The 24,254-nt window shown below is 39.5% G+C and overlaps 1 protein-coding gene across 2 annotated transcripts in view; it reads left to right on the top strand.

Annotated features, from left to right (window-relative positions):
- The window catches only part of LOC125459054 (UDP-N-acetylglucosamine--peptide N-acetylglucosaminyltransferase 110 kDa subunit), an 81,686-nt gene extending 59,597 nt beyond the window's left edge, over positions 1-22,089 (top strand). Inside the window, exons 16-22 of one of the 2 annotated variants that reach the window (XM_048544978.2) lie at positions 4,246-4,416; positions 5,880-5,996; positions 9,592-9,759; positions 10,110-10,262; positions 11,378-11,630; positions 18,400-18,544; positions 20,011-22,089. In XM_048544978.2, the coding sequence (XP_048400935.1) occupies positions 4,246-4,416; positions 5,880-5,996; positions 9,592-9,759; positions 10,110-10,262; positions 11,378-11,630; positions 18,400-18,544; positions 20,011-20,194 (1,191 nt within the window). In that variant the 3' untranslated portion in view covers positions 20,195-22,089. The remainder of the gene's footprint in view (positions 1-4,245; positions 4,417-5,879; positions 5,997-9,591; positions 9,760-10,109; positions 10,263-11,377; positions 11,631-18,399; positions 18,545-20,010) is intronic. The other variant, XM_048544979.2, reaches the window with a different exon arrangement.
- The last annotated feature ends 2,165 nt before the right edge of the window (positions 22,090-24,254 follow it).

Below are 24,254 nucleotides of genomic sequence, written 5' to 3'. Positions count from 1 at the left end.
CCTCAGAGGGTGGTAGATGGGCTCCAAATCAATGTGTTTGTTGATGGAGTTCCGCTTGGAACTCACTGATGTGACCGAGAATGGTGACGAAACATCTGAAAACGAACCTTCCAGCTCAGCGGTCAAACTTACATCCAGAACCTCAACCTGAGCTACAAATCTTCTCAAAACTTGCAAGTGACAGTAAATTTTAAGCATGATACTAACAGTTTGTGGATGATTGGATATAGATTGAGAATGAGCAAAGATTTGGCAGTTTGCTTGCCTACTTTGGCAGCGAGGATAGAAAAACAGAATTTGTCTTCTAAATGGAGAGACTGCAGAAAGATGGGACAAAGTGATCTGGATCAAAGTCGAAAATGCTGGCGAAACTTGTGCTCAGGTTGTACATGACATTGGTGAGACCTCTTGGAGAATTGTGTTCAGTTCTGGCCTACCTGTTATAGGAAGGATATTATGAGGTTGGAGAGGGTTCAGAAGAGATTTACCAGGGTGTTGCTGGGAATGGAGGGTTTGAGTTGTAAAGAGAGACTGGATAGACTGGGCCTTTTGACACTGGGCCATAGGAGGTTGAGGGGTAACTTTATAGAAGCTTATAGGATCATGAGAGGTGTAGATAAGGTAAGTAACTGGTGTCTTTTCCCTTGCCTGGGGATTTAAAAAACGAGGGCATATTTTTAAGGTAAGATGAGAAAAATTTAAAGACATGAGGGACAATTTTTTTTAAACTTCCAGAGGAGGTGTGGAAATGGGTATAGTTACAACATTTAAAAGATGTTTGGATAAGGATGAATAAGAAATACTTGAGAGGATATCGCCAAGTGCGGGCAGATGGGACTGGTTTAATCTTGGGATTATGTTGGCATGGACTGGTTGGAACGAAGGGTCTGTTTCCATGCTGTGTGACTCCACAAAGTCTGCCAGCATCTGTAAAGGGAAAAGCAGTTAATGTTTTGAGTCCAACATTACTGTTCTTCCGAAGTAAAATGAGTTGGAATCTGACATAATAAAGTGTGAAGCTGGATGAACACAGCAGGCCAAGCAGCATCTCAGGAGCACAAAAGCTGAAGTTTCGGGCCTCGACCCTTCTTCAGAGAGGGGGATGGGGAGAGGGTTCTGGAATAAATAGGGAGAGAGGGGGAGGCGGACCAAAGATGGAGAGAAAAGAAGATAGGTGGGGAGATAGGTCAGTCCTGGGAAGGTGGACAGGTCAAGGAGGTGGGATGAGGTTAGTAGGTAGGAAATAGAGGTGTGGCTTGAGGTGAGAGGAAGAACAGGTTAGGGAGGCAGAGACAGGCTGTGCTGGTTTTGGGATGCAGTGGGGGGAGGGGATGAGCTGGGCTGGTTGTGTGATGCAGTGGGGGGAGGGGACGAACTGGGCTGGTTTAGGGATGCGGTGGGGGAAGGGGAGATTTTGAAGCTGGTGAAGCCCACCTTGATACCATTGGGCTGCAGGGTTCCCAAGCGGAATATGAGTTGCTGTTCCTGCAACCTTCGGGTGGCGTCATTGTGGCACTGCAGGAGGCCCATGATGGACATGTCATCTAAAGAATGGGAGGGGGAGTGGAAATGGTTTGCGACTAGGAGGTGCAGTTGTTTATTGCGAACCGAGCGGAGGTGCTCTGCAGAATGGTCCCCAAGCCTCCGCTTGGTTTCCCCAACGTAGAGGAAGCCACACTGGGTACAATGGATACAGTATACCACATTGGCAGATGTGCAGGTGAACCTCTGCTTAATATGAAAAGTCATCTTGTGGGCCTGGGATGGGGGTGAGGGAGGAGGCGTGGGGGCAAGTGTAGCACTTCCTGCGGTTGCAGGGGTAGGTGTCGGGTGTGGTGGGGTTGGAGGAGAGTGTGGAGCGAACAAGGGAGTCACGAAGAGAGTGGTCTCTCCGGAAGGTAGACAAGGGTGGGGATGGAAAAATGTCTTGGGTGGTGGGTTCGGATTGTAGATGGTGGAAGTTTCGGAGGATGATGCATTGTATCCGGAGGTTGGTGGGGTGGTGTGTGAGAACAAGGGGGATCCTCTTGGGACGGTTGTGGCGGGGGTGGGGTGTGAGGGATGTGTTGCGGGAAAACTTTATTATCTTGGATTCTCCAGCATCTGCAGTTCCCATTATCTCTGGGATCTGTCATGACTGGTCTTCATGCCGAAAATTTAACCTCGAGATACAAGCTAGTAAATAAGGAGGCTTACCACTGAGGCTTTATAAGGCTCTGGTCAGGCCATGTTTGGAGTATTGTGTGCAGTTTTGGGGCCCCAAATCTCAGGATATACTGGCCCTGGAGCGGGTTCAGAGGAGGTTCACGAAAACAGTCCCAGGAATAAGGACTCTGGAACTATACTCATTGGAGTTGAGAAGGATGACTGGGGATCTAATTGAACCTTACAGAATACTGAATGGCCTGGACAGAGTGGATGTTGGGAAGATGCTTTCTTTGGTGGGAGAGTCGAGGACGTAAGGGGAATGGAGATAAGGAGAAATGTCTTCAGCCAGTGAGTGGCGAATCTAAGGAATTCACTGCCACAGAACGCTGTGGAGGCTAGGTTATTGAGTACGTTTGAGACTGAGATAGATAGGTTCTTGATTATGAAGGGTTACGGGGACAAAGCGGGAGAATGGCGTTGAGGAACTTATCAGCCATGATTGAATTGCGGAGCAGACTTGATGAGCTGAATGGCCCAATTTCTGCTCCTATGTCTTGTGCTCTTAAATGCAGAGCTGGTTTTTATTGCTAGCAAAATGAAGCTTTAAAGTAGGCACATCTTGCCTCAACTGTATATGGTGTTAGTAAGATTATACCGTGGGTACTGCATGTATTTGTACTCTTGTTATTTAAAATGTGATGTACTTATCAAGGCAGTTCAGGGAACATTTTGATAAATTGTTTATTGGGATAAGGGTTGACTGATGAGGAAAATTTGAACTGGTTGGACATGTACACATGAGAGTTTGGAAAAATGAGAGATGATTTTAGTGAAACATAAGATTTTGAGGGCTTGTAACTGGTTAACTGTTAAAAAGGATGTCTGCTCTTATGAGGCAGTCTGCAACTGGAAGAGGCCATTTTAGAATTGGGTACCTCTTGTTATGACTGAAGATTACTTCATTGAGTGTTTTGGGGAAGAACAGCAGAGGCTGCTTCATAGAAAATATTAAAGGCTGAGAGTAGAGTTGAGGCCACAATCTAATCCTCCACGAGCTTATTTGTCGATGGACTGGCCTCAATGGGCCAAAAGCCACAGCTTTTCCTACTCGTTGTGTTCCTGTATCTTTGATCTCATCACAAATTCTTCCCAAACCAGTAGATCTGTTCCTTCTCTTGGCAACAATTTAAGGCAGTATCAAACTTGCCGTCATGGTGCTATATTTGACTCTGAATTGGATTTCTGGCCACATATCTGTGCTATCACGTGATGATTCCTTCATAACATTGCTTGATTCTATTTCCCCTTCGTTGACACCTTTGTTACTCTCTGGACGTGATTGTTTCAATGCCCTCCTGTCCAATACCTCACCTCCACTATGTTCATTTCTCCCAAATTTGATATCATAAATTCTGCTGCCCAATTCCAGCTTTCCCCAAGTTCCTTTCATCACTTTTTTTGCTTTGCTTGTTTGCCTTCATTTGGCTTCTTGTCTCTTGATGCATAGTTTTAATGTTCTCACATTTGTTTCCAATTCTGCACCCCCCCCCCCCCTGCCCAAATCTGCTGGTACCTACCTGTACCCACAATTGTGCAAGTTCGCTTCACTCCTAGTTATTGTTTCTCTCTCATCTTCATATTTTCATTGCTCCATCATTGGCTGGGCCTAGAACTCTGGATCTTTCAATCCTAAACTCTCCCTCTTCTTGCTCTTTTTCTTAAGATGCTTATTGAAAGTGACCCCTCTGACCAAATCTTTTGGCATGTATCCTAATATTTTATGCAAAGCTCTTATCAAATTACTTTTCTGTTAAACCCTGAAACATTTTAATGTGTTTAAAAACTCTATCAATACAAGTTCATGGTGATAGAATGCATTGGAGTTGTTTTGTCATCTCTTCTGATGAATATGTTTATCATCTTGGTGAAGGCATTGCTATGTCTAGCACCTGTTTAATAATGGTTTGTGTGGCACAGCAGTTTATTGTAACTGCTCATTTACTACTTGGTACTCTGAAACTTTGAACATATTGTATTGATCTGTGACTTTGTGTGGAATTCTTATTGTTGAGCTCATGTACAACTTTACTTCCCTAGGCAATGTGGTTAGGTTATCCTGGAACAAGTGGAGCCCCATTCATGGATTATATTATAACTGACAAGGAAACTTCACCGCTTGACCTAGCAGAGCAATACTCTGAAAAATTGGCCTACATGCCCAATACTTTCTTTATTGGAGATCATGCCAACATGTTCCCACATTTAAAGGTAATGTGTTAAATTTGCTTTTCTGTGCCTGGCCGTTAAAAGGTGTCCTTGGAACATCATGCCTGAGTAGTTGCGCATGTGATAGCTTGCAGTGTTTTCCTCATTGTAGGTGTAAAAGTGCTTCATGAACTGAGTGGGGACTATATCCCTTGGACACAACTGGTCATACAATTGCTGTACTGGTGAACAGTTATCAATTAGCTGTCTGCCAACCAGAGCACCTATTCAGCTTCCATTGTCTGCAACCATGCTTCAATCACTGCTCAAATAACTAGTTGTAAAAACAATACCTTTTAAGTGCTACCAGGTTACTTTTAAAGATATGCAGCAATCTTTGATTTTTAAAGCCATTCTTTTCTCATTTTACTCTGCATTTAAAAATACCAGGAATAAAGAAAGAGACTATACAAAGTTGCATAAATGGACAACAAATTAATCAATGGGAAGCCTTTAGTCTGAGATACTTGAATGCAGGTTCCATGAATCTGGTTTCAGAATTATTCCTGGAATACCCATCTTGTGCAGATCCTGGATATTTACTGGAATGGAAATAAATAAGAAAGAAATGTAGGAGTTCTACTTTGTGTTTCATTTGTCATGGCGACTTTGCCACTTCAGACTGTTGCGAATGTAACAAGGTCAACCAGGTGGACCTCCACAGAATGAGTTCCCCTGTTTAGGGCTGTTAATCAGGCCCAATCAGAGGGCCCTGGCTGACGCACAGAAAGTGTGAATGTCAGAGATACTGACACTCTGGTACCTGACTCTGTATGAGGCAGGACTATAGTCAAGGACTTCCCATGTGCAGAAGATTACTTGGTGACAAAATACAGGCTTCTGGAGTTATTTCACAGCCCTTCTGCTATGTTGCTGTTGCTTGACTTAATTGTCTTCGTGAACTACAAATAAATGTATAATGTACGGTGTCTTAGAAATTTTTAAGTCCTGAACATTTCAGTTAAGCAACTGAAATACCAGAAAATACTTGCATAATCAAGTTTTAATAGCCCACTGTTGGCACAAGTTGGTAAGCTCAGAAAACACAGTGGTATATTAAATTTTACTAATTACCTAAAACGTTTGATGCTGTATTGCAATAGCTCATTTGGATCTGTCGCTGTAGCTGCTTTGCTTTTAAGTAAGTGGCAGGAACGTGAAACAAATACCTACAAGATCATGCAGCACGGCCATTCAGAGTGCATCCTGTTAATTCCACTGTCTCTTCTCGCCTTCGCATGCACTCTTCCGATTGTTCTAAAATTCTACCAATTAATACCTTTAGCTATTATCTGGCATTAGGCGAAAGGGTATGTTATTAGGTTCTGTTTGGGCAGTTGTTAGTGATGCATGTTTAATAAATAACCTTCCCTCTTGAGAAGCATTTGAACTTCTGTAAAGGATTAGGTGGAGATCTTCGCAGGTCTGATGCTTTGTAAATTAAAATTGCTTTTCTTTTATTTTAGAAGAAGGCTGTGATTGACTTCAAGTCAAATGGACACATTTACGATAATAGAATTGTTCTGAATGGTATTGATCTGAAAGCATTCCTAGACAGCCTACCTGATGTCAAAGTAGTGAAGGTAATGAGGGAAAGCTAACATGTATCAATGCTACTGTTACTTAGCTTTTTACATGTAATTGTCCTAAGTTCACTATTTGTGGCAGCTATGGTATCATAACTGGCTGGGCAGTATCCTTTCATGATATAGAGATACTGCTTAAAACTTGTGCCTCTTTCTAGACTGTAAATGAAACAGTTTCTTCTATCAGAATAAATTTTAAGTCTACTATTGCCATTAGGAATTTGGTAAAATATTAACATTTATTAATTTTTATTTCACTTTATCATTAATGTAAATGAAGTGCTGTCAATTACTTTCTAACAATCCTGTGCCATTAAAATGGCACAAGATGCTTGCTCATAACTTAAGTAATGGGTCAGGTAACTTAGAATTCACTGTTAAGGGTTGTTTGGCTGTTATTTTCAGTGTGTCGACACTGTTGTGTTAAAATGATGTTTCCTTAAGGAAAGGCTTGCAGCACATTTAGTTAAATGGCTCCTTTGTTTCGATTCAAAACAACCTTTGGTTTGTATGATGTTATCTCTGGCCATTTTCAGAGAAATCTGCTGGCAAATCACTACTATTTTGTAGTGCAAGATGGGTAATCCCGTCAAAGGCAGATGATAAGCAGTTAACGTGCCTTGTCTGATTGTCTAGTTGGTGGATGTATCTTGGTGTTGCAATTTATAATTTGTTTTAAGAGCTGAGAGCAAGAGGCTCTTAATTAGATTGCAGAACCATGAGCATATAGAATAGCAGAAAGGAATAAAATGCTACGACAAGCAGGAATGGACAGCTGTAATTCAAAATGCATTTATCCTCAGTGCTAAGCTTATTTCTTCGAGACCCAAAACATCCAACCTAGCTAGCAGGGAGGGAAAGGTGGGTTGTTGACAGTACAGGATACCCTCGGGTCAGAAATACTGATTAAAGCATCTGTGTTTAAACTACTGTTTAGTTTATAATAGTAATTGGCCACTTAATAATAACTGGTAGGTCAGTTTCCCTGTTTTGCTTTTTTTATCCCTTGCAATTTATTCACCTTAGTATTATTTCCCTGTTTATTACTTCTGCCTTTTTTATTTATTGAGATACACACCTTAGTATTTAATAAATAGAACATAGAACATAGAACATAGAACAGTACAGCACAGAACAGGCCCTTCAGCCCACAATGTTGTGCCGACCATTGATCCTCATGTATGCACCCTCAAATTTCTGTGACCATATACATGTCCAGCAGTCTCTTAAATGACCCCAATGACCTTGCTTCCACAACTGCTGCTGGCAACGCATTCCATGCTCTCACAACTCTCTGCGTAAAGAACCTGCCTCTGACATCCCCTCTATACTTTCCACCAACCAGCTTAAAACTATGACCCCTCGTGCTAGCCATTTCTGCCCTGGGAAATAGTCTCTGGCTATCAACTCTATCTATGCAGAGATTCTTTGCCCTGAAACACCTTCCTCCTGATTTATTACTCTACCTTCACTAACCTAAGTGCAGTGTCTGAACCAGGGACCTGGTGGGTGATCTAGGCTGCCTGAGTGTTCCTGCAAGGTTACCAGTCACACAGACCAGAACTCCCTACAGCATTCCATTCTGGGGTGAGGTGTCTGTGGTTGGTGTTGCATTCTGCAGTTTGCATCGTGTTCTGTGGTTTTGTTTTTCGTGGCATCATGGAATAGTGTAGGTTAGATGGGCTTCAGATTGGTATGACAGGTTGGCACAACATCGAGGGCTGAAGGGCCTGTACTGTGCTGTAATGTTCTATGTTAACATTTGAATGCGTACTCGAGACAGAATACAGTGCAACTGTGCTTTTAAATTTCATGAACAGAACACTTAGTACACAAGTGATCGTCATTGGGTACAAAAATGCAGTTGCATTTGAAGATCAGAGTATTCCTATCTTATACCACATGTCACCGTTAATAACATTTGTAACATGGCATTGGGGAATTCCATCTTACCAGCTTGTGTAGTGTACATTCTCAACACGTAATCTGAATTCCACTTTCTAACCTTGTTCTAATATTCTAGAATACTCTGATGCTTTTCCAACTCATAAATATTGCCAAACTCTGTAATTTGATTACAACAATTCCATACTTTACAAACCCACAGTACAGTTTTAAAAGGACACTGTGTCCTAAATATCTCTTATCCATGCCCCTCATTGTAGGCCATAAGCCAGTGAATACTGTTTGCTTCCATCTGTTTGTGCCGTCTTTAAAGACCTCCGTTAATCATCCCATAAGGCCCACTGATCTAAAGAAAACTGTTGCAAATTTTCAAAGCTATCTTCATATTTAAGCTGTTTCACACTAGACAGCCTGATGGTGAATCTGCTTTTGTCTTTTTTTGTCTTATTTTTCCTTTTTATATGCACCTAAAAAGTATTCACAATTGTACATATATTCCCACTGTGTATTCGTTTACAAAATCATTGAGCATTGTTAAATTTAGATTGTAGATATGATAAGCAGTTTTTAAATAGCCATTTATGCTCATAACTGCTATATTCTGTCATTCACATCACAGACCTTTTCTGGAAAACTACTTTCACGAACCTCCCTTTCTCCTGTCACTCAATTCCAGCATTCACTTTTTGTTTTTACCAATTTGTCCATATAAATAGTCCTGCAGCTTCCTTTGATTCTGAATTACTTATCTGGCCTTCTTTCATATCCTTAGTTTTAGAAAACATTTTCTTCAGCATATGTCCACATTTCAATTATTACTATTGCTTGGAGGTTTCATAGTTCAGCCCTGAAATGAAAATCTCCTGGAGGCTAATTTGCTGCTTGTATGCAAACTCCACAGCTGTAACCTGCTGATCTATCTATAGTTGGATTACTGTTGCTCACAAGGAAGGATCCCTTGCCTTTGGGCTTGTGTTGTAAGTGATATGTTGCGGGCCCTGGATTAAGATGCATAGAATCATATCTTCATGTTCCATAACCTTGCCTGGCTTTAAATCTCCCCGTGTAAACTATACTCTGTTGTCAAAATGAAAATAAAATGTTAACTTATTTGGTTTATTATAAATTTAGGTCATTGCCACTATATTTTTGCTTTAATAAGCATTGACTTGTGTTCTTGAGGTTAAGACATTTGCTTCCTTGTTAAAAAGGATAACTCCTTAGGTGTCAAACTGAGGACTTGTCGACCACTTTGTTATGTCAGGTTTGAGAATTGACCTAGCTTTTGCATCTGCAGCAAGTAGAAAATGCACAGTATCCGCGCACATACAGCCTAACAACGGCACAGCAAATCAATGGACAATTTCATTGTCTGTCTTTGGAAAACTAAAGTCACACTATTGGTTCTTGTCAGTCACATTAATAGAAGGAACAGCTACTTACATAATTTGCTGAAACGTTGTTCAAATTGCAGCCTAAAGAAATTATTTCACTTGAAACACAGCTTTATAATTGTTGATGTGGAGTTTGACTATTGACATGTGTGGCATCCACAGCTGTGCAGAACACTTTTTCCATACGGATAGCTGTAATGCTTTTGAGACGTTTTGATCAGTTAGAAGTGGTAAATTGTACTTCTTTAGACATTCTTCCTGAGATTTTCATGCTTTTTATGTGCACTTTGCAGCTGAAATGTCCTGATGGTGGAGACAACTCAGATACCAACTCTGCACTTTCAATGCCAGTTGTCCCAATGAATGCTGCAGCTGAAGCAATTATCAACATGATCAACCAAGGGCAAATCCAGGTCACAATCAACAACTTCACAGTCAGCAATGGGCTGGCAACAACACAAGTAAGTGAAGAGCATGGTTGAGCTTGATGCCGGTGGGAAATTAGAAAATCTGGAATTGGAAGAAATTCTACAGCGATGGTTCTAAAGAATTTGAGTATGATCATACAAACATAGTTTACATGTCGGAAAGAAGGTTTAGTAAAGCTCAGGTGATTTTGATGGCCCGAAATGGATTGCTGTCCTTGGTGATGTAAGGAGGTGGCAACTGTGAACAATTACAGATCTTGAAAGTGTAGAGCGATGAGATGCTTACTTTGGGATTGCTACCTATGTCTACAGGCTATATTCTGGGTCAAACTATCTCCGTACTTAGCTGAAAATTAATCAATACGCATTCAATCTGCCATCAGATCAACAACAAAGCGGCAACTGGTGAGGAGGTACCACGCACAATCATTGTTACCACACGGTCACAATATGGGTTGCCAGAAGATTCTATTGTTTATTGCAACTTTAACCAGCTGTATAAGATTGATCCAAATACTCTGCAAATGTGGGCCAGTGTAAGTATCAGCCCTAAAGTTCAGTAAAAATATGAATTGTGTATTTTTATGTAGCTCTTATTCAAATTGATTATTTTGTGAGTGGAAATGATTTGAAGGGATAAAAGGTAGGGAAAGGATTGAAAATTCTAGATTAAGCACCACAGGAGATGAGAATGAAATTGTTACCCCAGATAGATAAATAATGTTGGGGTATTTCTGGAAAGAAATGGAGAACAGCAAGGGACTGTATATTCTCAAGTGTATTGAGCCGTTTTAGTTAAGATATTTTTGTTTCACACTTTATGTAAGCAAAATGAAGTGCCACTCTTCTGTTTAGAAGATCATTATTCTTTCTGTGTTGTTGATAATCTCTCAGTGAATTATTTTAGAGGGTATCTCCTTATTCTGTCCATGTTTTTAAAATGAAATTGACATTTTTATTTTGTTGTGAATTCACACCCAGCACCACCAGTAAGCCCTTTTATCATTATTGATTCTATTAAGTTTCTAATATCTACAAATGTTAAGTTCATAGCTTCTTGATTTGTTCCTGGAAAATTAATAAACGCTTAAAGTTCTGCATAAAGGTATTGAGTTTCTAACACAAACACCCTTGCAGGCAGTAAATTTCAGACTAGCACCAAAATGTTTTGCTCAGCTTTCCCTCTTGTCGTCCTTTTATTTTCCAATGCAAAGACAGACACAAAGTATTCATTGAGTACTCTGCTCGGAGCTTGTGCCAGATTCTATTTTCAATATTTACTTTTAAATTATGTTACTACTTTCTCTGATTTTTGAACCAGAAATTGGTAACCATTCTCTCAACTTCCTTCACTGAACATGAATTCAGCTGTAACTTTATGCTCAATCCAGCAGAGTTCATAATTTTTCAAACAAGTTTAAACATTGTTTAACTGTTACAGCACAGTTGTGCATCATCCAAACTATGAGCAATTCCATGGGAGATGGTTGAAATGTATATTGCTGGCCTTTTGTATGTAATGTAATGTTTTTTAAAAAGTCCAAGTCTTAGAAAATCTTACGAGTGATCGAGGCAAAGGAAAGCATGAAGCACAATGCCAGTGGTGACATTAGTTTGTTCACTAAGTCTGCTTAATGTATTCTTCTTACAGATTCTAAAACGAGTACCTAATAGTGTGCTGTGGCTACTTCGATTCCCTGCTGTGGGAGAGCCCAATATTCAACAGTATGCCCAGAGCATGGGACTGTCTGCCAACCGCATTATATTTTCACCTGTTGCCCCAAAGGAAGAACATGTAAGGCGGGGACAGATGGCTGATGTCTGTTTAGACACTCCACTCTGTAATGGACACACTACAGGAATGGATGTACTCTGGGCAGGGACGCCAATGGTGACTATGCCAGGTATGATCAACAGTGAGTCAGAACTTCTGTCGTCTTTGTAAAAGGACTTTAAAGTTGGCACTTGTAATTAAATGTTGCTAAAGGAGCTTCAAGCTTAAATAAGATACCTGTGCTTGTTTTATTACTATTAGTAAAATACAGTAGTTTAGTTTATCAGGTGATTATTTTATCGAGTTGAATGTTATTGATTTTTTTGTTGCTGTAGAAAGACTTTTAATGAAGCTTTTTATCTTACAAGAAATACTGATGTGAAGGGAAAATTCACGTATAATTTCAGAGAGTACTGTTAATTGGTCTAGTGAATTCTGATTGGTAAGTGTTGGAAAGCATTGCCATGAAATCCAAGTTAGATGATGAGTGACAGTTTCAGCTTTTCAGCCAGACAAGTTCATTCTGATTGGTCAAGACATTGCCCTGAGGAATTAATCAATGAGTGCTATAGCCTATTTTGTTGAGTTTGGTCCAGGGTGGGGGGTAAAAAAAGGGTTCCAGCCTCTTCTTTACAACTCAACCTTCCAGTTCAGGTAGTATCCCAGTAAATCCTTCCTGCAGTCTTACTAGTTTAACAATATCTTTTCCATAGTGGAGCATCCAGAACTACAGGCAGCACTCCAGATGTGGCCTTATCAATGTCTTATACAACTGCAACATGACATCTCGGTGCGCTGACCAATGAAAGCAAGCATGCTAAAAGCGGCCTTCACCACTCTGTCTGCCTGTGATTCCACTTTCAAGGATCTATGAACCTATACCTCTAAATATCTTTGTTCTATAACGCACTCCAGGGCCTTTCTATTGACTGTTTAGGTCCTGCCCTGGTTTGACCTCCAAAAATGCAACACCTCGTATTTATCTAATTTACAAACTCCATCTGCCATTCCTCAGCCCATTCTCCTAGCCATGTATTTGTCTAAAACATCCTATTATTTTATCTCTCAAAATGTGCCACTGATAGTAGTCTCAGGATTGCTCTTTTTTGAGGTCCAAACTCCCTATATTTTATTTGTAGGATCCCCCTATTTAACTTAGTTGCAACAAATATGTACCAAGACCAGTGTCCGTTCACCCTCATTATTCAGAATGCCTTTCAGCCACTCTGATACATCTTTGTTCCTGACGTAGGTAACATACTCAATCCAGGAGTTTCTGTTGTGACTGCTGAAATACTATTTTGTTCCCTTTTTACTGTTGACTCCCCTATAATCCTGCAATTTCTTCAGCCTCTTGTCTGTCAAAGTGCCATGGACTTGGCAGTTGCTGATATTCCCTGAGAAGGGTGCTAGAAAACAGTGGTTCTCTAATTGAAGGGCCAGTAATAACAGTGTATAATTTTGACGTAAAAGGCAACAAGTTGAGGGGATTGGAGGAAAACTTGTTTTCATCCAGGGAGTACTGTGAATCTGAAATATCTAGGGAGGTAAAGGTGGGAATGGGAAAAGCGTCAGCCTCTTTATGTTAGAAAAAAGTACTGGAATGAGCACTTGAAATGTTTGAAGATCTAAATGGTTTGGGCCACGTGTTGGTAAGTGGTAGTGTAAATTTTCAAGTAGCCTTTGTCAGGGCAATCTTGATGCGTAGAAGAGCATTTTCTTCAGTACTAATGAGTCAATAAACTGTCGTCTCCCCCCCCCCCCCCCCCCCCCCCCGCGCCAAAAAAAAACCATTTATCTAGTATGGCATACCTGTGAAAGATAGCTACAGGGTATTCCCGCACTACTGTCTTCTGCCACTCTGGTTACCCATCTGCTTAGTCTTTACCTGCAGTGTAACCACCTTGCAGAAGGTGCTGCCCACAGCAATCTCTGTCACAGATGTCCCATTCAGTGAGGCTGCCTGCTGCTCCAGCTCTGAAATGTATTTAGCCTGTCGGTGCAACTGAACACACCTGCACATGAGACTCCCAGGCAGATGTCTTTGACTTCACACATGGGACAGGAGGAGCAAATCACTATGAACTTTGCTGCTCCATGACTTCCCTTTTTAGATTTAAGCTTATTTGTTACTCCTTTTGAAGGCTACTAATTATGCTAGAGACCTTACTTCATTCCCAACCTTCCTATGGAAAACCTTGCGTTAAATCATAACTTTACTTCACTTGTGTTACTTTCATTAACTTTACATTGAATCTCAAGAATTTTTACAGTGCAGAGGGAGGTCATTTGGTCTGTTGTTCCTGCACAAGTTGTTTAAATGAGAAACTATCTTGTGCTAATCTCCTTTTCCCCCCCATATCCTTGCACACTGATTATTTAAATGGAAATAAATATCCAATGCTTTCTTGAACAACTCAATTGAATATACCTCCCCAACATTTCCAGACAGTGCAGTCCATACCCTAACTACTGGTTGGTGAAACATTTTTTTCTACCCGTCAACTTTGCTTCTTTTGCACATCATTTCTAAACCTATGCACTCTCTTCATCTCATGATTTTGAAACCTCCTGTTAGCCTTTTTCTTCCCAAGGAGAACAATCGCAATTTCTTCACTGTATCTTCAAAACTGAAGTGGCACTAAATTTTTCAGTTGAATCCAACTACTGCAGCTAATTTTTAAAAAGAAAAATGCAATGTGATTTGTCTCTTTTTTTTTAAAATCCCTGTGATTTCACGTTGATTGTTTCACTCTGTGTTGAACCCAGCACTAGCTACTACTTTACTGGTCTAGCTGACTTGTGCCCTAATTTATATCCTTCCTCACATGCTGCTTGTTGCAAACTGACTGTAGGACACACCTCCCAGACTGCTTTACTGTGATGCCAACTGAAGGACTCTTGTTCCTGCTTTGTTGTATCCTGAGATCCGTGCTCAGTAACCTGCACTGTCAACATGTACACAACTTCTTTGTCCATCAGCACTGATTCATCCTATCAGTCCCAGACCCTAGTTCAATATAATTCTTGCCTGACGCATTAGCAAGAAGCATTCTTCTCTCTTCAGGTATGGTTAGTAATCATTTGTGGTGATTGCCTGTTACTGGCCATACCGGCTTTTATTGCTGGTTGATTTTGGCAGTCAGTCTCATTGCTGCAGAACTGGAGGCACAGAAAGGCCACAGGTAAGGGTGGCAGATTTCCTTCCCTAAAGGACATTTGTGAAAGATAATAAAATGTGAGGCTGGATGAACACAGCAGGCCCAGCAGCAGCTCAGGAGCACTGTGCTCCTGAGATGCTGCTGGGCCTGCTGTGTTCATCCAGCCTCACATTTTATTATCTTGGATTCTCCAGCATCTGCAGTTCCCATTATCACAGGAAATTTGTGAAGCCTGTTTTACCCCATAATTAACGATGGTTACATGATTGCCATTAAGCTAGTGTTTTATTTTGAATTCAGATTTCACCAGCTACCATGGTGGGTCCTAAACCCTTATTCCCACAACATTATCATGGGGTTCCGTAATATCACTGTGTTACTGCTATGCTGCCACTTCCTCTTAGTTAAGGAACAGTAGCTACAACAACTTGGGGACAGACGGCACTCCAGAACCTTTCTCCCATGCTGTTCCCTCTGACCCCCATCTCCCTTCCTAACCCTGCCTCTTGTCGTCTATTCACTATATTCTCCAACCTTCTGCTAAACTGAGCTCAGTTTATTCAGCATCTAAGACCGTGCCTTAATGAAGTTTGGGTGCAGCATGGTATTGAATTCTTCTTCCTTTATCTTTCTGCTAGGTACTTCTGGTAAGGAGTTCTTTTCCCTACTCCATGAATCCTTTTAGCTGTCTCAATACTGTCCCTCCATCTAGATCTCTCCCTCTCCCCTCTTGCCTGCACTTAAATCTGTGTGGTAACAGTTCAATCAAAACAACCTTCCTATTTCTGTTTTGCAACATTGTAACGTGAAAATACTCAATAGCACTCAAATGGTTCCTAACCAGACTTTCTGAATAACCAATGCAGACTTTGTGAATAATTGATTACCGTTAACCAAGTTTATAGCTTAAAAGAATTAACAGTTCATGAATAATACATCAGCAGAGCAAAGTTGAACCAAAAGATAATCTCATTAATGTCTATGATGTAAGCCCAGTTATTTTTTGTATCTTGCACCCACTACCTCGAAGGCAGACCAACAAATGGACACAGTTAAGGGATCTATCAAAAGAAAAAAATAAATTAATTGTGACTGGTCAGTTCACATTAGCGGACTCCATGATCCATAACATCACGGACACATGGGATTGTTTTAGTTCCTGAAGACACAGCGCATACAATTAGTTTCCAGTAAGAAGGAATTTTTGAAAAACTGCAAATGCTGGAAATCTGGCACAAGTACATAAATTGCTAGAGAAACTTGGTAGGTCGGGCGCTATCTGTTCTCAAAAAAGACATTGGACTCAGCGTTAACTTTGCTTGTTCTCTGCAGGCGCTGTTGGTTTCTCCAGCGGTTTCTGTTTTGTTTCAGGCTCTGAGGAACACATTCACTTAATGCTTATAAATTTTACTCTCTGTGAACTTTTAATAATGGGAGGATAACGAGGGAGCAATTAAAAACTCCATTCTGTAGCTTTCGCAGGTACAATCATTATGTCATAAATCCATTCAAACATTGATTACTCTTTATTAGACCGGTTGTCTCCTTGTGAGGCCTTGGTTAATATTCAACATCTGTCATCTGTTTGAGCATAATACGTCTCCTTGAACTGAGAAGTCTCGAGGGTTCCCTCGACAAAAATCAACCTGCAATTAACTTGTGGCCTGACATCATTAGCAAATACTGGTTTGTTTGTACTTTTTTTTGAATAAAATAAGCTCTTGCTTACAGTGTAATGGTAACTTTCAGCTCTTAGATTTCAGTTCACATCTCAAAACCAAAAATGATGTTGAAGGATTAGCCAGGATTCTTAAATGTCAGCGTGACATTGCCTCAGTTTCTCCCCTAAAACTCTTGCATGTCTTTCTTTGAATTTGCCACAGTTTGTTCTCTGAGATTTAACTCTTTCTGCTGAGTGTGTGTTGCTGTTGTTACTTTGCACACTGATCTTCACCTTGGAAGCCAACTTAGACTTACTGCTGTCTCTCCCTCAATCATGATCCCACTACTGAACCTCAAGCCAGGACTGTCACTGACCTCATCTCCACTGGAGGTCTTTAATACAGTATTGTTCCTGAATCCCATACAGGCTATTCCTGCTTTGTTTTGAAAACCCACAAAGGGTTTCCCTGACAAACCTATTTGGGCATGTTACTGCCCCACTGAGCATACAGACTTGATTTTGATGAAATGAATATGAAAGTTTATCATGTAAAAGGAAGCGAACTAAAGTAGAATAAACCAAATAAGCTACATATTTAAATATAGATTAAAAATGTTATCTTATTAATCATTAAAAACACCCTTTCATTCTCATCACACAGAATTCCTTTCTCCTATTACCCTTTATAGAACTTAATTTAGTTGTGGCCCTGACTCCCAGTTTTGAGAATTTGATATCCTCTTCATGGGACCTTCGTGCAGTTGAGCTTAAATTTTCTCAGCTTCTAATAACCCTATCAGTGGTTTAGCCAAACAATTCTGATTTGGAACATTTTTATAAAACTGTTCGAAAAAGGTAGTGTACGTGTTAACAATTCTAAAAATATTTCTTCCTTTCTCGAGCAGATGTTTTCACATTCAGGTGTAGCTAAGAATTCAGCAGAGCTATCACACTATGCACTGTAGAACATTTGAACAGACCTGTGATATTTATTTTTATTTATAAGACACTGTATAATGAATTTCCTGATGATCCTCATCTTAATTGTTAGGTGATGAAAGTCTCTGAGGGGTGTGGGCTGTTAGCTACTTACTTTAATTTAAAAAAAAATCTGAGATGTTTTATCAGTGAAACAGAGCAGGTCAATCCAGGGAGTGACTCCATTAATATTATTTGAGTTGGGCAGTCATATGCCGTGTGGCTGAAGAGATAATCTGACTCTGAAAAGTTATTCCACTTTTTGAAATTTCTTACCAAATGACATGCCCTGCTTATGTCTCAAAAATTTCCCGTATTTCTTTGCACTCTATTTGGAACTCCACTACAGTTCATTTTAGAAGAAAGCATTCTCATGATTTTTGTGGTCTGAATATTTGATGGCTATCATTGCATATGATGGGTACTTCCTTGTATGTTATATGCTGTGGATTAATCCACCAGTGCACTGAGTGTCATTCACAAAGATTGGCATATGTTGGGAATATGTATTTATGTTTGAGGATGAGGAACTGGAATATGAAATTATTTGGATATTCTGGATTAAAGAAGCTTTACCCCAAAGCTTTGAATGGTTGTGATGTCTTGGATTGAGCTGTTAATTACTGATGAAATCAAGTAACTTCAAATAGAGGTAAGAGTTTAGGTTTATAGCTTTAATTGCTGGACACACCGTGGTTTTGAGCATATGGGGATTTATGTGCAACGGGTGTCAAGCAGCACTTCTGATTTTTCTGATATTTGGGTTTATCGATTATACAAGGGGAAATTAAAGACCTCCATTGTGTACAATGACAAATCTCTCCATCCCTCTGTCTTCATGCCCCCCTCCCTGTTTACTTTTTCCCCCCCCTCACCCTTTCTTTCTCTCGCTCACACTCTATCTATCTCTATAAACAGAAAAATAAAATCCAGCATTTAAGGGGTCCTCACAATTGTCGGTTGAAGCTTCAAGGCCACTACTACAGAGCTTACTGCCCCCACTAAGTGCCACAAAGCACACTTTGGGAGCCGTTAGTTTATTTTGAGTAACTTATGGATCAATGCTTAGTTTACATTTTCACTTTCATATATTACAGGCTTTGTGTTCCTTGTTGTAGGTGAAACACTTGCATCTCGTGTTGCTGCTTCACAGCTGATGTGTTTGGGATGTCCAGAACTGATTGCAAAGACCAGACAAGAATATGAGGATATTGCTGTTTTATTGGGAACAGATATGGAATAGTATGTTCTAAAGTTCTACTTTCACTGCTTATTTTGCTGACTAACTTTAAGTTGTCAGTCTGCGTAGCATTAACTTTTAACGAGCTCATATGAGTGCACCATTTTGATGTTGATTTTATTTTTGTTCAGTTTTCTTTGATATTGATCAAGTGTACAAAATCTGAGTTCAACAACAAAAACTACAGAAACCGGTTGGAACAGGGAAACAGAAATTGGTTATTTGAATGTGGACGCCATTGTTAAATTGCCAAATGAGTGAAACATTTGGGCTTGGTATTATATGCTGTAGACTTTTATGTGCTGTATGGAAGATGAACAGTACAAGAATATGATGTAAACTGCACTGAAAGTGATGTAATTAAGGACTGATGTTGCAGATACTTTTTTTGTACTTGGATGATCTCACTACCATTTCACGAGGGAAGCAGGACTTCTGTTGAAGCATCATCGGAGTCTACATGCCTTAGTTTATCAGAAACTTCAATGTGCTTCTGTTTGTGCTCCCATTATTACTAGAAGAAGCTTAGTATTATTGTTTGGATCAGTTTTTTCTAAATTAACCTATTATTCCAAATTCATTTGTTCAGAGATGTTTTTACACACGCATGGAGCAGTTTGGGCTTGAACCTGGATCTCCTGATCCAGAGGTAGGGATACTACCACTGCCACAAGAAGACCCCCTTGGATCAGTATTGACTTGATTGGTTAATTGAGGGCAGGGTCAGTTGTTTTGAAATGCAGTGGTGCATACAGATACTTGCATCAGTGTATAGCTAATTGCGATAGAATGGAGATGAATCATTGCTGCTAGATTAATTTTCAATTTTTTTTCAGTTATGTGTTTATGTTAAGATTTGAAGTTGGAACTTAAAGCTTTCTGGGCACCTTTTTTATTTCTTTCTCTTATTTGTTGACCATACATATCTAAATGCAGAGAACTGAAGAATATCTGATACCTTTTAAAATATTGAAGGAGTACAGTTCATATGTTTCAGCTCAGTTAGAATTGTGTACAGGAGAAGGAAATATTTAGATAATATTGCACATGTCAGTATTTTGCAATGGTTGGCAAATATTCTTATTTTTATATTCAAATGAACAAAAGTCTAATCTAGTAACTAAAACGTTAATCTAGTAACTAAAAGCCTGTTTTTAAACTGTGAAAAAGACATGACATGGACATTTGCTAGGCCTGCTATTTCTTCCTTTCAAATGAAATGAGCCACATTTTATTCTTATTAATTTTTTTAATTGCAAGTACTGTTGGGAAGCAGGCTTTCAATGCCCTAACATGGAGCCTTAGCACCAGGATGGCAGACCAATGAATTTTTTGAATATTTAGTTACCAAGTGCATGGTATGATTTTAAAAATAGTGTGCTTAGAAATTGGTTGTGTAGAGAGCTCTGTTCCTGCATGTTTGAATTTGATAGCATTTTAACAATGTGGTTATCGTTCTCTTATATAGTCTGAAGAAAATCCGAGGAAAGGTGTGGAAACAGAGAGTAAGCAGCCCCTTGTTCAACACCAAACAGTATACTATGGATCTGGAGCGCCTCTACACACAGATGTGGGATCATTATGCTGCAGGCAACAAACCAGACCATTTGATTAAGCCACTTAAAGCTATGGAGACAAATGAAACTGCTTAAATCTACTTGATAGCTAGATTATTGTGACTTTGACATGAGTATCCTGAACTGCACCCTTGGCTCCATGACCCATCACACACTTTTTTTTTTGGTTTGGAATTTTTTGAGACCAGCTAGGTGCTGGCAATAATGCATTTTCATACTAGCCCAGAGTGACTGTTCAAAAGTTGAAATCCCTTTACTGAAAGATTGTTGAATCTGGAGTTAAGCCAAACTGAAATGGGTTGTATTAAGTACACCATGTGCAGTAATGCAATCTTTGATCAACATTGAGTACCTTTATTCATTTTAGGAGGGTGGATCTGAAAATATTGTAATGCCATTTAGCTTGAACTTCACACTCATAATTAGAAGATAAAAATCTGATATTACCATTTGTTCACTACTCATGGCATTGGCTTCCTTTTGAATGTTTGATGGCCACATTGCTGGATGGGTTCATTTCAGGCCTTAGACAACTCTTTAAAGAGTTATCATTCAGTTTTAATGTGTCCCTGTCAAATTATTTCTGTAAACTGTATAAGAGGCTCACTTTCTTGTCAGGCATTTTAGTTACGTTATTGTACTTTTGTTGAAAACTGCTTCCTACATTGAAAAGGACATGTGCCAAATGGCCAGTGGTATGTCTGTACTCTTTATTTGCTCCATTTCTTCAAGTGATGCAGCAGAACGCACATACCAGTTGTCCTCCGTTGGCTCGAGAATGTGTTTCACATGCATCAGATATGAACTCAAGTAGTGCAATGGAATGTATTTCCTTGCATGGCCCACACACAGGCTTGAGTGACGATGTAATATGTGTTTTGATGCATGATTATACGTAATTATAGTAGAGAATAGCAGTGCTACAACTGTCGCTGAGGTCTGAAATTACGTTTTGGGGACTGGTCTATTGCAGATCAGTTCTGGAAAATTTAAAACCGGTCTGAAGAATGGTTGCTGTTCCTCACTTAAATGAACTCATTTTGATTTTTGTAGGATCATTTTGTGAAGGGCTAAGGATTCTCTCTTTTGCCCACAGGTAAGTATCTCATCAGTTATTGTTATTATTATGTAGAATTATCAGTGTGTGTGGTTTTTAGCCACAATAATATGTGGTGGTGACCCCTCTTGCACCAGTAATGGCATATGTAAAACAAAACAATTTGTGGGTATATTTGGAAGATTTACTTTTGTCATTCAAGCTACTAGCTCAGAACCATTACAGAATTGCTTTGAGTTATTATTCTCAGGTCTGCATCAAGAATCACTTAAATTTGAACCCTCATCACTTCAGCTTACCATTTGTTTTGCTGAGAACACCCAGTGGGTAGATTGTAAATATTTACACTGAACTGACCCTTTCCTGCCCACTTACCTAAAACTTCAGTAAACAAAGCACATGTATTCAGTTTTATATACAACGAAACCAGATGATTTAATCTCGTGTTCAACTTTCTCATTTTCAGATCATTTGATCTGATTTCTGATAAAATTCTAATGCCTTTAGTAGAGGCAGGGATAAATGTCTGGCTCATGATGTTCATTGGGGTTAATAAAATATTGATTTCTTTTATTTAAAATAAATAAAATAAAGGATGGTGCTGAGATTTATGCTGAAGTTGAGAGAGACGGCAACAAAGGCAGGTGAGCATGCTCTGAAAGAATTTCATTCTGTTGGGTATGATGGTAAACTTGCAATATCTGAGGTTAATTATTTTATTAGTGACTCTTGCTCAAGATTTATTTTTTTTCCCTCTAATGACAGCTATTTTAACATTCTCAAATTGATATTGAGACCTTCAATTTTTTGCATTGTCTGGATTTTGGGCTGTTTAAGTATGAAGTTGTAAATATATGTGATTGAGAATCTATTGTATTTCTGTGTACAATTATAAAGCAGCTGGATGCTTCTACTTGTGTTCTTGTGTTTGTGTTGAGCTGTTTTGAATGGCCTCTGTTGCATCTGATATCTATCAGACTACAAATTGGGCCTTTTCCATGAATTTATTTAATCTTTGTTCTCCCATACTATTCTACCCAGTATATTGGGGCTCACAGGTAACCTCTTTTTAAGATGCTGTGCACATCAAATTACACCAGCTGATTTGCTGGTGAACTTATTCTTTTCTTAGCATCTTCCTTGTAAAAGAAGATCCTCATTGTAGCGTGGCACGTTTCTAAACCCTGTAGTCAGTATAAATTGTGGTTTGATTTGATCTGTTACTCCAGTGCCTTGAATTTTTTTTTAAACAGGTGGGCAAATTGTTATTTCAAGGCAAAATGTCTTTTGGAAAAAAACGACAGGAAGGAATGAAATGGCAAATGTGAAAAATTACCTGATATGAAATCTGCACTTTTTTGGGTTTTATTTTAAAAACAAATGACTAACCTCAGATTATTTCAATATTAGCAATTTCGTTGGTCAGAAGTGCACTGTCTCTTGTATCTGTTTCAGCATTCAGGTTTGAAAGCTTTCCAGTTCATGAATGAAAAGAACCATGTTTAACTTCATTTTCAACTGCTTTCTGTTTCTAATTTTATGGAAGAAAAATAATCATATGGCAGTATAGTAGTGTTTGATTTAATATGATCAGTTACTTTGAATGTTTAGTTAATAAAGCTACTTATGCCAATTAAGTCTTCTAGGTTAATCTGAAAAGAACATCTATTTGTTTATTGCATAAATTTATAATGTGCACTGCAACTGCAGTGCGCATGTCCTAGGGAGTGATATAATATCACTTTCAAATTTATCACCATGTTAATGGAATTAATTTTTATTTAAAGAAAGACCTTTCAATTTTATATGATGTATATGAAATCTGGGTAACTTGTACAAGAGTAGCAGATTTTTGAGGATGGGGCTAAAATTAGGTGCACTTTTTACCAAAAGTTTTCTTCGTATGTGTGATTAAATGTAGCACTAAAAATGAAATTTCTTTGGCAAGGATGGATTTGATGGGCCACATCTTGTGTACTATAGGGTTCTGTGATCTTGCTCATATGTCTGTCATTTTCTACAGCTTCTCATGATGGCAGTGCTGTTAGTTTTTATAGAATCCCTACAGTGTGGAAACAGGCCCATGTCCATACCGAACCTCACAGCATCCCACCCAGAACCATCCCCCTATAACCCACCTAATCTACACCTCCCTGAACACCAGGCAATTTTGCATGGCCAGTCCACCTACCCTGCACATCTTTGGACTGTGGGAGGAAACGCAAGCAGACAAGGGGAGAATGTGCAGACTCCACACAGACAGTCACCCAAGGCTGGGATCGACCCTGGGTCTCTGTTGCTGTGAGGCAGCAGTGCTAACCACCATGCCGCCCCAATTTATAGTTTCTCAGTTTATAAATATGAGCATGTAGAAACTTCATTAGATTAAATTTTTTATTTTCATTTGTACCCGCATTTGCGTACCTGTTAACGGATGTTAACTGGGGAATAAGAATTAATATTTTTATATCATTCCAGTACGGTCAAGGCACAGCAATGCCGCCTCTTCCTCAGGAGGCTAAGGAAATTCAGTATGTCCATAATGACTCTCACCAGTTTGTATAGGTGGATCATAGAAAGCATTCTGTCTGGATGCATCACAACTTGGTACGGCAGCTGCTGCACCCACGACTGTAAGAAACTACAGAATAATGAACACAGCCCAGTCTGTCATGCAAGCCAACCTTCCTTCCATTGACTCCATTTACATTTCTTGCTGCCTCAAAAAGGCAGCCAACATCATCAAAGACCTCTCTGACCCCAGTTGTAATCTCTTCCAACTTCTTCAGTCAAGCGGAAGATACAAAGCTTAAACACACATACCAACAGGTTCAACAACAGCTTCTTCCCTGCAGACTTATGAATGGACCTCTCAAACTTTCAAATCTATTGTTGATCTTGCTTTTTGTACATCCTCTTTGCAGCCAAAACTTCATATTCTTCGCTCTGTTCCTCATGCTATGATCTATGTATGTCATGACTTCTTATGCTGCAGACAAAATGAAACGTTTTACTCTTCCTAGGTATGTGTGATAATAAATCATATCAACTACAGAGGTGATCTAGCAACATTAGTCA

This window comes from Stegostoma tigrinum, chromosome 15 (genome assembly GCF_030684315.1).
Source record: "Stegostoma tigrinum isolate sSteTig4 chromosome 15, sSteTig4.hap1, whole genome shotgun sequence".
In the NCBI taxonomy this organism is placed as follows: Eukaryota; Metazoa; Chordata; class Chondrichthyes; order Orectolobiformes; family Stegostomatidae; genus Stegostoma; species Stegostoma tigrinum.
Note: the sequence above shows the minus strand (reverse complement) of the source record. Positions and strands in the feature narration are given on the sequence as shown.